The 13,342-nt window shown below is 52.2% G+C and overlaps 1 protein-coding gene across 10 annotated transcripts in view; it reads left to right on the forward strand.

Moving 5' to 3' along the window:
* Window positions 1-13,342, forward strand: part of POU5F1 (POU class 5 homeobox 1) — a 28,661-nt gene that overhangs the window by 9,227 nt on the left and 6,092 nt on the right. For 2 of the 10 annotated variants that reach the window (XM_063632540.1, XM_063632546.1), the window contains exons 2-4: window positions 3,403-3,535; window positions 5,066-5,326; window positions 6,699-13,316. In XM_063632540.1, the coding sequence (XP_063488610.1) occupies window positions 12,912-13,316 (405 nt within the window). In that variant the 5' untranslated portion in view covers window positions 3,403-3,535; window positions 5,066-5,326; window positions 6,699-12,911. Of the gene's footprint in view, window positions 1-1,515; window positions 3,536-5,065; window positions 5,327-6,698; window positions 13,317-13,342 lie in introns of those variants that run through there. The other 8 variants (XM_063632541.1, XM_063632543.1, XM_063632548.1 and 5 more) reach the window with 8 other exon arrangements.

A 13,342-nucleotide genomic window follows, 5' to 3' on the forward strand; every position in this document is an offset into this window, starting at 1 on the left:
TCTCTACTAAAAATACAAAAAATTAGCCGGGCGTGGTGGCAGGCGCCTGTAGTCCCAGCCACTCGGGAGGCTGAGGCAGGAAAATGGCATGAACCCGGGAGACGGAGCTTGCAGTGAGCCGAGATCACGCCACTGCACTCCAGCCTGGGCAACAGGGCGAGACTCCATCTCAAAAAAAAAAAAAAAAAAAAAATTAGCTGGGCGTGGTGGTGTGCACCTGTAATCTCAGCACTTTGGGGGGCTGAGGCGGGCGGATCTCCAGGTCAGGAGATCCGGACCATCCTGGCTAACACTGTGAAACCCCGTCTGTACTAAAAACATAAAAAAATTCACCAGGCCGTAATGTCACACGCCTCTAGTCCCAGCTACTCGGGAGGCTAAGGTAGAAGAATCCCTCGAACCCAGGAGGTAGAGGTTGCAGTGAGCCGAGATTGCGCCACCACACTCCAGCCTGGGCGACAGAGCAAGACTCCATCTCAAAAAAAAAAAAAAGAAAGAAAAGAAAAAAAATACAGATTCTTGACTGGACGAGGTGGCTCACGCCTGTAATGCTAGCACTTTGGGAGGCCGAGGCGGGTGGAACACTTGAGGTCAGGAGTTTGAAACCAGCGTGGCCAACATGGGGAAACCCCACCTCCCATCTGTACTAAAAATACAAAAAAAATTAGCCGAGTGCGGTGGTGGGTGCCTGTAATCCTAGGTACTTGGGAGGCTAAGGCATGAGAATCGCTTGAATCCAGGAGGCAGAAGTTGCAGTGAGCTGAGATGGCACCACTGCACTCCAGCCTGGGCAACAGAGCAAGATACCTTCTCAAACAAACAAACAAAAAGGCCAGCACGGTGGCTCACGCCTGTAATCCCAGCACTTTGGGAGGCTGAGGCAGGTGGATCTTGAGCTCAAGAGATCAAAAGCATCCTGGCCAACATGGTGAAACCCCATCTCTACCAAAAATACAAATATTAGCTGGGGGTGATGGCGCATGCCTGTAATCCTAGCTGCTTGGGATGCTAAGGCAGGACAATCGTTTGAACCCAGGAGGCAGAGGTTGCAGTGAGCTGAGATCGCGCAACTGCACTCCAGCCTGGCGACAGAGCCAGACTCCGTCTCAAACAACAACAACAACAACAACAAAACCAAAAAAAAAAAAAACATATTCTTGAGCTAGGTATGGTAGAACGTCCCTGTAGTTCCAGCTACTCAAGAGGTTGGGGTGGGAAGATCACTTGATCCCAGGAGTTCCAGGCTGCAGTGAGCTATGATTGTGCCTCTGCATTCCAGCCTGGGCAACATAGCAAGCAAGACCCCATCTTTTGTTTTTTTATTGTTGTTGTTGTTGTTTGTTTTTGAAACAGAGTTTCAGTCTGTCTCCCAGGCTAGAGTCACTGCAACCTCTGCCTGCCAGGTTCAAGTCTCCTGCCTCAGCCTCCCGAGTAGCTGGGATTACAGGCACACACCACCATGCCCAGCTAATTTTTTTTTTTTTTTTTTTTTTTTTTTTTTTTTGAGACACAGTTTCACTCTTGTCGCCCAGGTTGGAGTGCAGTGGTGCAATCTCAGCTCACTACAACCTCCACCTCCCAGTTCAAGTGATTCTCCTGCCTCAGCCTCCCGAGCAGCTGGGATTTCAGGCACCCACCACCATGCCCAGCTAATTTTTGTGGTTTTTTGTTTTTCTTGAGACAGAGTCTTCGCTCTGTTGCCCAGGCTGAAGTTCAGTATGGCTATCTTGGCTCACTGCCACCTCCTCCTCCCAGGTTTGTGATTCTCCTGCATCAGCCTCCCGAGTAGCTGGGATTAGAGGTACTTGCCACCACGCCCGGCTAAATTTTGTATTCTTAGTAGAGACAGGATTTCACCATGTTGTCCAGGCTAGTCTGGAACTCTTGACCTCGTGATCCACCCACCTTGGGCTCCCAAAGTGATGAGATTACAGGCGTGAACCACCGTGCCCGGCCAAGACCCCATTTTTGAAAAACAAAATATAGGGCTGGGCACAGTAGCTCACGCCTGTAATCCCAGCACTTTGGGAGGCCAAGGCGGGTGGATCACCCAAGGTCAAGAGTTCAAGACCAGCCTGGCCAACATAGTGAAACCCCATCTCTACTAAAAATACAACAATTAGCCGGGTGCGGTGGCACGTGCCTGTAATCCCAGCTACTCAGGAGGCTGAGGCAGGAGAATCACTTGAACCCAGGAGGCGGAGGTTACAGTGGGCTGAGATCGCGTCACTGCACTCTAGCCTGGTGACAGAACGAGACTCTGTCTCAAAAAAAAAAAAAAAAATAGGCTGGGTGCAGTGGCTCACACCTGTAATCCCAGCACTTTTGGGAGGCTGAAGTGGGGAGATTGCCTGAGCCCAGGAGTTTGAGACCAGCCTGAACATGGCAAAACCCCACTCTACAAAAAATATAAAAATTAATTGAGTGTGGCCGGGCGCGGTGGCTCATGCCTGTAATCCCAGCACTTTGGGAGGCTGAGGTGGGCGGATCACGAGGTCAGGAGATTGAGACCTTCCTGGCTAACGTGGTGAAACCCCATCTCTACTAAAAATACAAAAAAAATCGGGCCGGGCGTGGTGGCTCACGCTTGTAATCCCAGCACTTTGGGAGGCCGAGGTGGGCGGATCACGAGGTCAGGAGATAGAGACCACGGTGAAACCCCGTCTCTACTAAAAATACAAAAAAATTAGCCGGGCGTGGTGGCGGGCGCCTGTAGTCCCAGCTACTCGGAGAGGCTGAGGCAGGAGAATGGCGTGAACTCAGGAGGCAGAGCTTGCAGTGAGCAGAGATCATGCCACTGCACTCTAGCCTGGGCCAAAGAGCGAGACTCCGTCTCAAAAAAAAAAAAAAAAAATTAATTGAGTGTGGTAGCACATGCCTACTGAGGTGGGTGGATCACCTGAGGTTGGGAGTTTGACACCAGCCTGACCAACATGGAGAAACCCCCTCTCTACTAAAAATACAAAATTAGCTGGGTGTGGTGGTGCATGCCTGTAATCCCAGCTACTTGGGAGGCTGAGGCAGGAGAATCGCTTGAACCGGGAGGCAGAGGTTGTGGTGAGCCGAGATTGCGCCATTGCACTCCAGCCTGGGCAACAAGAGTGAAACTCCGTCTCAATAAAAAAAATTAGGCAGACAGATCACCTGAGGTCAGGAGTCAGGAGTTTGAGACCGGCCTGGCCAACATGGTGAAACCCTGCCTCTACTAAAAATACAAAATTACCCCAGCCTGGGCAACAGACCAAGACTCCGTCTAAATACATACATACATATGTAAATAATTTTGGACCCAACCCTTCTGAGTCAGGGTCTTAAGGGAAAAGGCCTGGAAAACAGCCCAGGTGATTCTCAGGCTCCTGGGAGCTTGGAGAGCACTGTACTGTACCCTTTTACCTTTGTCAGGAGCTGGTTTTCAGGAGGACTTCCCTGCTGGATAGAGGGAATAACCAAGGGATCAAGGGAGTTGGAGGAATCAGCTCTGAACAGGAAAAGAGATGGCCCCAAGAGGGATGCACAGCCATAGACAAGTGGTAGGGTGAATGTCACCTCTGAGTGAAAGTCAGAGCCATCTCTGAAATAAAGGGGTACAGCAGCATGGTAGATGGTTTGAGGCCAGGGTAAGGGTTTAATGAAAGGGTTTAAGTGGTGTTTGGAGAAGGGAAGGATGGGTCTTCCCTCCACGGGACCATCTCAGGAAGGCACTGGGAGGTGGAACTGCAGGAGTACAGAGGTGCTGCAACCTTCCTGTTCCAAGTGGGTCAGGTGAAGGCAGGGTGTGGTGGGAGATGAGGGTGGAGACAGCAGCCTTCAAGGGGCCTTGTTTAGCTTGCTAAGGAGCTTGGAAACCATCCTGAGGACAAAAGGGGAATCCTTAGAGGAAGAGCAGAGAGGTATGCGGTCTGATACGTATTTCTGGATAGATCACTCTGATTATATCAAGGAGGACAGATTTTATATGCTTAAGACTGGAGGGAGAGAGACCAGTTAGAAAGACTCTGGCTATAATCCAAGCAAGCCATACTATGGGCTGGTTTGGTGGAGGTAGAGGAATGTCCAGTTTCGAGAAACAGGAAGTTAAAAATGGGCAGGGCTTGCTGACTGTTTGAAACTAGGGGGTGTGAAGGGAGGCAGCACTCTAGGATAAACGCCAGACTTGCCGATTGTTTGGGAATATCCAATTCTGCTGTAGAAGACAGGAAAACAAATAAACTCAAAAGAAGTGTTACACATAGATAGCTAAATTAGTCATCTGTAGATAGTACAACATATTCGTGTGTACAGAGATCGAAAGGGACAGAAAGACCAAGGAGGCACTAAATATTCACGGTACCCTAAATACGTGAGACATGAGGCACTCAGGATTCATGAGGTTTCAATTTGACAGGACGGATGCACACTGCATGACCCACAGTTCAGCTGGTGTGATCATTCTACCCAACTTGCACCGTCTCCCGTGTGTTGACCCACCCAGCACCTGCCTCCTGCTTCTCAGAATGTGTTTTACATTTATTTAATAAACCATGTTATTTGAGCATTTACATTTGGTCTGCGAGCCTTTTTGTTCCATGACCTCTCAGATCACTTCGTGCTATTGTACCAGCAAGCTACATGACATCAGGTAGTTGCCCACACCTCAACCCAGTTCTGGCTTGAGTAAGCAGGCAGGTGAGAGGATGATGCCACCCACCAGGAGTATAGGATGAGAGGCAGGTTGTTCCATGGCCAGGGCCAAGAGGAAATACTCAGTTTTGGATGTGTCAGATTTAAGGCCATATGGAACCTTAGGTCCAGATGACCAACAGGTAGTTAGTTGGATATACCAGTGTGAAGAACAGGCATGTAGAGATTTGGGAGTCATTACTATTTAAAACAATGAGCCTAGATGAGGCCCTGCAGGGAAACAAGAGATTCCCTTCCCATTGTTCAGTCTGCATTCCCCTTACCCACTCCTTTGGTGCCCTCAAAAATAGTCACACAGCCTCACCACACGGGCACCTTGTGCAGTGTCTCCCAGGTAAGACTCCTGTTGGAAAATAACCCTTTCCCATCATTCTCTTTCCCTCAGCAACCCACTGTCTGTGCTATGACTTCATTACTCTTTCCCAGCCCAGCCCTGGGCAAGCCCCTTACGAAGTCTCAGGCTACCTGGATGACCACCCTTTCTTATGGTGCTGCAAGGAGGGCAGGTGGGCAGAGCCCCGTGCATCCTGGGCTCAGGCCAGGGACCCAAGAGCTTGGGAGAAGCTGGTTCTCAGACTGAAGGCCAGAGCCCTACACCTTGTCACCATCCTGAGGAGCATCGTGACACACAACAACCAGAGCCAAGGTGATTGGGCTTGGGGGCTCAGGAGGAGGCAGAAAAGAGAGAAGAGCTCAATATAGTCCTGAAGACGTGCAGCTGCATTCGTTATTGTTTAGCTAAGATGCATTAAGCTCTGCGTGGGGCACTGTGCTAGGCACTCAGATACCACCCCGCTTCACTGAGATCCTGATGCTATTTCCTTCTGCCTGGGGGAATTCATCCCTGACTCAAACCTTGTTTTATGTACCTTGTTTTAGGTGCCAAAAGGACTGGGTCTTAGCTATTAGCAAGAGTAGGACAGAAGTGTAAGACCCTCACCCTTTCCCTCAGTCAAGGACTAGGTCTCTAAGAAATAAGCCATGTCCTTAAGCTCCGAAGCCTTCCCTTCAGGTGAACAAAGTCTTTTTTTTTTTTTTTTTTTTGCTCTTGTTGCCCAGGCTGGAGTGCAATGGCACGATCTCAGCCCACTGCAAACTCCGCCTTCCAGGTTCAAGCGATCCCCCTGCCTCAGCCTCCCGAGTAGCTGGGATTACAGGCGCCTGCCACCACGCCTGGCTAATTTTTGTATTTTTAGTAGAGATGGGGTTTCACCATGTTGGCCAGGCTGGTCTCAAACTCCTGACCTCGTGATCCACCTGCCTGGGCCTCCCAAAGTGCTAGGATTACAGGCGTGAGCCACCGCACCCGGCCAGGTGAAAAAAACTTATCCAACTTTCTCAAATCCAGGAAATGGGAAAAACTGGCCTTTTTCTGACATTCACCTCTCGCCACCACCAGTAGTTAATAAGAACACTGGTGACCTGAGCAAAATATATTTCTAACCAATATCATTTTTTTCATCTAGCAAACATTTAAGCCTAGTAAGTGCTGTTCATTTTGCTATTACCAATAATACACCTTACAATAGCAGCTACTAGTTCTTGAATTCTTATTGGTAGGTCCTACATTAACACTGGCAAGGATTATCTCATGTTATCTTTACTTGTGTGGTAGAGACTATGATTATGTCCAGTTGCCAAATGAGGAAAGCAAGGCTTGGAGAGGTTCCATTACATTTGCCATGGGCATATAGCCAGTAGCTGGCATGTAGATCAGGGATTTAAACACAACGCTGTCTGTGCTGGGCCTTCAGGAGGCTGGGTGGGTATATGTGGCTGAACAGTGCATGCTGGGTACATGGGAGGGAGCCACTTGCTGTATGGGAGGGAAGGCGGGTGCAGTGTGGCTTTGGTGGGGATGTGGTTGACAGACAAGATATGTCTTGGAGAATGAGCGAGGGTTTATCAGTCAGAGGAAGAGAATTTCAGGCATTTTGGGAGGAGGTAGGAGCGGAGGTGGAGAGAGCCACTGTTTTGCCCTCTTGTAACTTTGGAATTCTGGGGTTTTGGCTTTTCAGAGTCACACAACCTCCAGACCACGGTGGTCTGTGAGTTGTTGGGGAACCGGAACAGCTCGGGACACTGGCACTACAACTATGATGGCCAGGACTTCCTTCTTAGCACACTTGAGTCTTTCAACTCCAGCAAAAGCCAGCCAGAACCAAGCAGAGCTGCAGAAGGAGAGAAGGGAAGGAAACAATCCTTCCTGACCTAGAGCTGCATCTACCCTCTCTGGAAATACCTGAAAGCTGGGGTGGGACCACGGCCCACCGTAGGTGTGATAGGTGCGGACTGGTCCATGTGGGGAAGGTGGAGGAGCTGAGGGCACTGTGGGAGGGATGGAGTGCAGGCCCCTTAGCCAGCCTTCAAAACTCCATTTCAGTACCCATGTCCTAAATGAGCACAGCTCTGTTGCTGACCATCCTAGCCACTCTGCTTTCCTTCCCTCTCCCATGCTTGGTCAGCCCTTTTCCCACTTGGTGTTCAAGTTCTGACCCAGGGCTGAGCACCCAAGGGCTCTCAAGTTGGGGCATCACCTACAGTCACCATGGAACACAGTGGAATGGTGCCTAAAGCCCTGGTGTGGAGGATGTACGGCAGCTTGATAGGACCAGAGGCAGCCAGTTTGTCTAGGAGGTCTTTGCCACTACTTTTCCCTGTCCCACTAGCCCCCTTGGTGCATGGGACTTTCTGCAAAGGCCCTGGAGAGGAGCCATCCCAACATGCTAGGCCCTTGACTTCTATCCTCCAGTGTCCAGCTAACTTAGCTGAGGGATGGGCTGCCCCAGCCCCTGAGTCCCTGGAACCCTAAGCCACTTGCCCCCTCGCATGGCACTGCTCAGAGCCAGCAGTCTGCTGTGATCCCTTTGACGTGAGCATAGGCTCTCCTGTCTGGTGATGCACCAGGCTGATGCTGAGTCTCTGTGCAACCTCAGATGAGCAGCTGGGGTTTGGAGGCATGTAGCAAAGGTAGGGAGCCTGGCTGGTCTCACAGAGACCCACATACCCTCTTGCCTTCGAGAGCCTCCCCACGCAAAGCACCCCCCAGTTTGGATCTTCTGTGGGCTCCTGGCTTCTGCAGTGGTTGTTGTGGGAGCTGCAGGTGCCTTCCTCTGGAAGAAGTGGAGAAAGGGCAGGACAGCAGGTATGCTCAGAGTATTAGAGCTGGAAGCAACCTTAAGCATCACTGGACATCACTCTCTCTGGGAGGCTGGGGCTTGAGAAAAGAAATTTCAAGAAGAGCAGCCTAGGGAATATGAAAAGAGAGGGGAGTGGGTAAGGGGTCCTATTTCCTCTCTAGCTGACTTGGGTTGCCTTCTCCTAATATACATATATATTATCTCCATCTCTCTGTCTTTGTCTCTCTCTCTCTCCCTCTCCTTCCTCCCCCATCTTACTCATGAGAAGTTTTATCTCCTGAAGTATGTTTCTTTTTTTTTTTTTTTTGAGATGGAGTTTCGTTTCACTCTTGTTGCCCAGGCTAGAGTGCAACGGTGTGATCTCAGCTCACTGCAACCTCCGCCTCCCGGTCCAAGCAATTCTGCCTCAACCTCCCAAGTAGCTGGGATTACAGGCACCTGCCACCACGCCCGGCTAATTTTTGTATTTTTAGTAGAGACGGGGTTTCACCATGTTGGCCAGCCTGGTCTCAAACTCCTGACCTTGTGATCTGCCCATCTCAGTCTCCCAAAGTGCTGGGATTACAGGCGTGAGCCACTGTGCCCGGGTATGTTTCTTATAAACACCCAAGCAATGAAAACCAAATCAAAACTGGGCTCCCAAACTCCTCCTATCTCTCTCTCTTTTTTACTTTTACTTTTTCTTTTTTTTTGAGATGCAGTCTCATTCTGTTGCCCAGGCAATGCAGTTGCCGAGTGCAGTGGCTCGATCTCAGCTCACTGCAACCTCTGCTGCCTGGGTTCAGGTGATTTTCGTGTCTCAGCCTCCTAAGTAGCTGGGATTACAGGCATGTACAATCACATGCAAAAAAAAAAAAAAAAAAAACCACCATTTTTTTTTGTTCTTTTTTTTAGTAGAGACAGGGTTTCACCATATTGGCCAGGCTGGTCTTGAACTGCTGACCTCAAGTGATCTGCCCACCTCGGCCTCCCAAAGTGCTGGGATTATAGGCATGAGCCACCGCTCCCAGCCTCCCTCCTATATCTCTTGATCAAACTTCAGGGGAAAACCTGCCAGATTCCCCAGGAAGGATGCTTGGAGGTAGGTGGCGGGGTACGGTGAGGCCCATGCGAACTTCTCATTGAACACCACTCCCAGCTTTCCTACCCCCATTTCTCTTCACAGGTGTGCAGAGAGAAGTCTACATTCCCATGTCAAGTAAGTGGGGTGGGTAGATGGGAGGGCATATGAGAGTGGGGCAGCAATTTTATGTCTGAGTTGGAAGGAAATTTAGAGTTCATTTAGTCCAAATCCTCTTTACTAGGTGAGGAAACTGAGGCACAGGAGGGGGAGGTGCCATTAGCCAGGGAGTCAGAGCCAGGACTTAGAACCTGGTCCATGCCTCCTAGTTTGTTCCTGACCAATCCTCCCAGCTCACCCACTCCTCTTGCTCTCACCTCTGACTCCCTACAGGCTACAGCTAGAGAGTTGACTCCTCTATTTGAGGTAAGAGTGTCTGGATTTGGGATAAGGTGACCTCAGTTTGCAGGTCTCTTGGGGGAGATCAGAGAGTCCTTTGTTGAGAAGAGGGGACTTGGTCCACAGTGAGCAAAGGAATTTGTCTAAATTGCTATTAAGGGAGATCATCTCCCAAGGTGGGCCAAGCCTGAACCCTCAGCCCTCCATTTCTTGCGTTTCTTTTGCCTTCAGATTGACAGGCCTAGGAAGTCAAAATAAGTGGTTTCCTAGACCTGGTCAAGAGCAAGTCTCTATTGGTCCCAACTGAGTTTTTTCAGCTGGTTTTTTCAACCAAACAGCACCCCATCTCCCAGTGAGGGGAAGGGAAGGCTGGGCTCACAGCAGCAAGGCTGCTCATCTCACCTGTCCCCACTCAGCCATGCCAGCCGCCACACCTGGTGGGGAGAGTTGGGCCTCACCTGGGTCCCCTGGCAGTGCTCTGTGAAGGGTCTTGACATTGCACTGTAATAATAAAGGTGTGTGTGAAGTATCTTTTTATGGTGACTTTCTAAGATCCAGGGAATCATGGGACCAGTTCTGATGACTCAGCCTGGCTTCCAGTCTCCTCCAGGCCCAGCGGTGGCCCCCAGCACTGGTCGGGGCTTGGGAGAGCTGGCCTTGGCTGAAGTGAAGCCACCTACCCTTCAGGCGTAACAGGACGGTGAGAAGGAAGGAAAGCATGCCTCAACCTCCCATCAGCCCTGAGCACCCCAGTGGGGGCTGGCTAGGAGTCTAGGCATGCAGGAGGCTGACCCCTGACCGGGCTCATATCCAGCCACAAGGCAGCCAGGGACCCAGGCACCCTTGTCTGTGTCCCTCTCGGAAATGGGCCTCTTGCCCAGGCCAGAAATACACCACCTACAGTACAAATTATAATCTAAAAACAAGAGGGTGGTGTTGAGTGGGGAAATTGGGGAAGGTGTTTTAGGAGCCACTAGGAAAATAGGCAGCAGGGACTCTCTGGACTGGCTTGGGGAGAGTGCTTTTGGGGAACCTGGAGGATGGCAAGCTGAGAAACACTAGTGTGGAGATTCCAGCCAAATCCCAGGCCTGCCCCTCCCCCTCCTCTGAGAGGCCGTCCTCTTGGCAGACAGCAGAGAGATGCATGACAAAGGTGCCGTGATGGTTCTGTCCTGGGGATTGAGATGGCTGGGGAGGGGCCTCCTCCTGTTCCGAAGCATGTTCCTCCCACCCCTACTAGGCCCCATAATCTACCTGCCTTTTGGGCAGTTAAAGGCTGAGAAGTGAACACCGCTCCAACACCACTGCCTTGTAGACCTTCCGGCAGACCTGTGGCTGGTATTGAAATGCACACATACAACTAGGCTCAAAAAGTCTACACAGACAGGAGATGGGCACACGAACAGAGGCAACATGAGAGTGGGGAAAAAGGCTCAAAAGACTCACGGATGCCACCAAGATGAAGACAGCTGGCCACAGGACACCCATCCCCTCAGAAGGCAGACAGAGCCACTGACCCCAGCAGACAAGCCCAGGCAGGGCTGAGCCTGGAGCCTGCAATGAGAAGCCTTACTTAAGTCGACAGAGGTCAGCGTGCCCAGTCCAGACCTGGCCTTCTGGCCTTTGTAGCTGTGGGGAGCCCTGGCCCAGAGCCCCCTCTGGAGCCCCCGGACTTACCCCAGGCCCTCCACTGAGATCAAGTTTTGGGAGCAGACAGACAAACATCATCCCTCACAGACAGGCATTCCGTTGGCTATTCTCTTGCAAACAGAATCAAGCACTAGACCAGCAGCATGAGCCTCAGGATACTCAGGCCAGGCCCAGAAAAACAGACCCTGAAGGGGAGCTTAGGGCAGCCTTCCTGCACCCCTCCACAAATCACTCTCCACCTGCTCTGCATCTTTCTGCCAGCCAGCCCCACTAAACAAAGCACATCTCTCAATCTGGGGGGCTGGGGGAGGGATGCACGATGAAGCTGGACGCCTGAGTCCCCCAGAGGAAGGAAGAACTAGATACCTAGGTCCCTGTGGGGGGCCCTTGGTGCCCGTCTGAGGCTCAGTCTTTGAGGGGATTGCAGAGGGGGGTTGCTGGAGCTCCTTTTAGCGTCTCTGAAGGGGATTCTGTGTGAGGGGATTGGGACTGGGGGGTTGGGGAGCAGGAAGCAGTCCCCAGGGGAGCCATCCAGGCCCATTCAAGGGTTGAGCACTTGTTTAGGGTTAGAGCTGCCCCCTCTGGGGACTGGGATTGTCCAGCCAAGGCCATTGTCCTGCCCCCTTCCCCCAGTCCCTCCCAGGCTTCTTTGAACCTGAAGTCAGATATTTTTTTCTCCACACCCCCCACCCCTTGGTTTTCCCCACCCAAGGCCTAGGGCTGGAGGCCTGGGCCAGTGAAGTGGGGGAGGGAGAATGGGGCTTACTATGGTATTAGATGTCTGAGTTTTGCTTGAGAGGGGAGCAAGGAGCCTGATGTGCAGGTTCTATAGTGGAGGGGGCCCAAAGCAGGTGACTGATCCCTCTGTTTGGGCAAAGGTTGGGAAACTGAGGCCCAGTCAATCCAAAGCCTGGTCCCTTGAAGGGGAAGTAGGGGCCAACCCCTCAGTCTGTTAGATGAGGAGAGTCCGGAATCTGATTCTGGAAGACAGAGGGGTGGGGGGGTTGGGGGGTGGGGGGGATATAGCATGGAGGCCTTGTCTGGCAGTCTACTCTTGAAGATGGGGTGAAATTTGGCAGGCTGGGCAGATGGTGCCAGGCACCCAGGCTGCGGGGTGGCTAGATTTGGCCAGTATCGGGATGGGAATGCCTAGGATTCTGGATGGGTCAGGCGGAGGGCATAAGGGAGCAGCTGGCCAGTGTGCTTATGGCTGTTGATGCATTCAGGGATAGCTCCACACACACATTCAATAAATTTGAGGAGCTGAGAGGGTGACTGGCCCCCGGTGAAGGCACAGTGGCAGAGGTCTGTGGAGAGGGGGGTCAAGCACCTGGGTTCCTGAAGAACGTGGAGGTGTGGGAGTGATTCCAGACAGCTGGGATGTGCAGAGCCTGAGAGAGTGCCAGGGAGCGGGCTGGGAGTTGAAAGTTGGGTGTGGTGGCTCACGCCTTTAATCATGACACTGGGAGGCAGAGGCGGGAGGATTGCTTGAGGACAGGAATTCAAGACCAGTCTGGGTAACATAGCAAGACCCCATCTCTACTAAAAATAAAAAAATTAACAGGGCACGGTGGTCCAAGCCTGTAGTCCCAGCCACTCAGGAGGCTGGGGCAGAAGGATTGCTTTGGCCCAGTAGATCGAGGCTACATTGAGCCCTCATTGTACCCCACTGCACTCCAGTCTGGGCAACAAAATGAGACTCTGTCTTAAAAAAAAAAAAGTTTCGGTGGGGGACCTGCACCGAAGTCCTGGAGGGGCACCCAGTTGTGTCTCCCGGTTTTCCTCTTCACCATTGCCACCACCATTAGGCAAACATCCTTCGCCTCAGTTTCTCTCCCCACCTCCCTCTCCTCCACCCATCCAGGGGGCGGGGCCAGAGGTCAAGGCTAGTGGGTGGGACTGGGGAGGGAGAGAGGGGTTGAGTAGTCCCTTAGCAAGCCCTCATTTCACCAGGCCCCCGGCTTGGGGCGCCTTCCTTCCCCATGGCGGGACACCTGGCTTCGGATTTCGCCTTCTCGCCCCCTCCAGGTGGTGGAGGTGATGGGCCAGGGGGGCCGGAGCCGGGCTGGGTTGATCCTCGGACCTGGCTAAGCTTCCAAGGCCCTCCTGGAGGGCCAGGAATTGGGCCGGGGGTTGGGCCAGGCTCTGAGGTGTGGGGGATTCCCCCATGCCCCCCGCCGTATGAGTTCTGTGGGGGGATGGCGTACTGTGGGCCTCAGGTTGGAGTGGGGCTAGTGCCCCAAGGCGGCTTGGAGACCTCTCAGCCTGAAGGCGAAGCAGGAGTCGGGGTGGAGAGCAACTCCGATGGGGCCTCCCCGGAGCCCTGCACCGTCCCCCCTGGTGCTGTGAAGCTGGAGAAGGAGAAGCTGGAGCAAAACCCGGAGGAGGCAAGTGAGCTTCGACGGGGTTGGGG

This window comes from Symphalangus syndactylus, chromosome 23 (genome assembly GCF_028878055.3).
Source record: "Symphalangus syndactylus isolate Jambi chromosome 23, NHGRI_mSymSyn1-v2.1_pri, whole genome shotgun sequence".
Classification (NCBI taxonomy): domain Eukaryota; kingdom Metazoa; phylum Chordata; class Mammalia; order Primates; family Hylobatidae; genus Symphalangus; species Symphalangus syndactylus.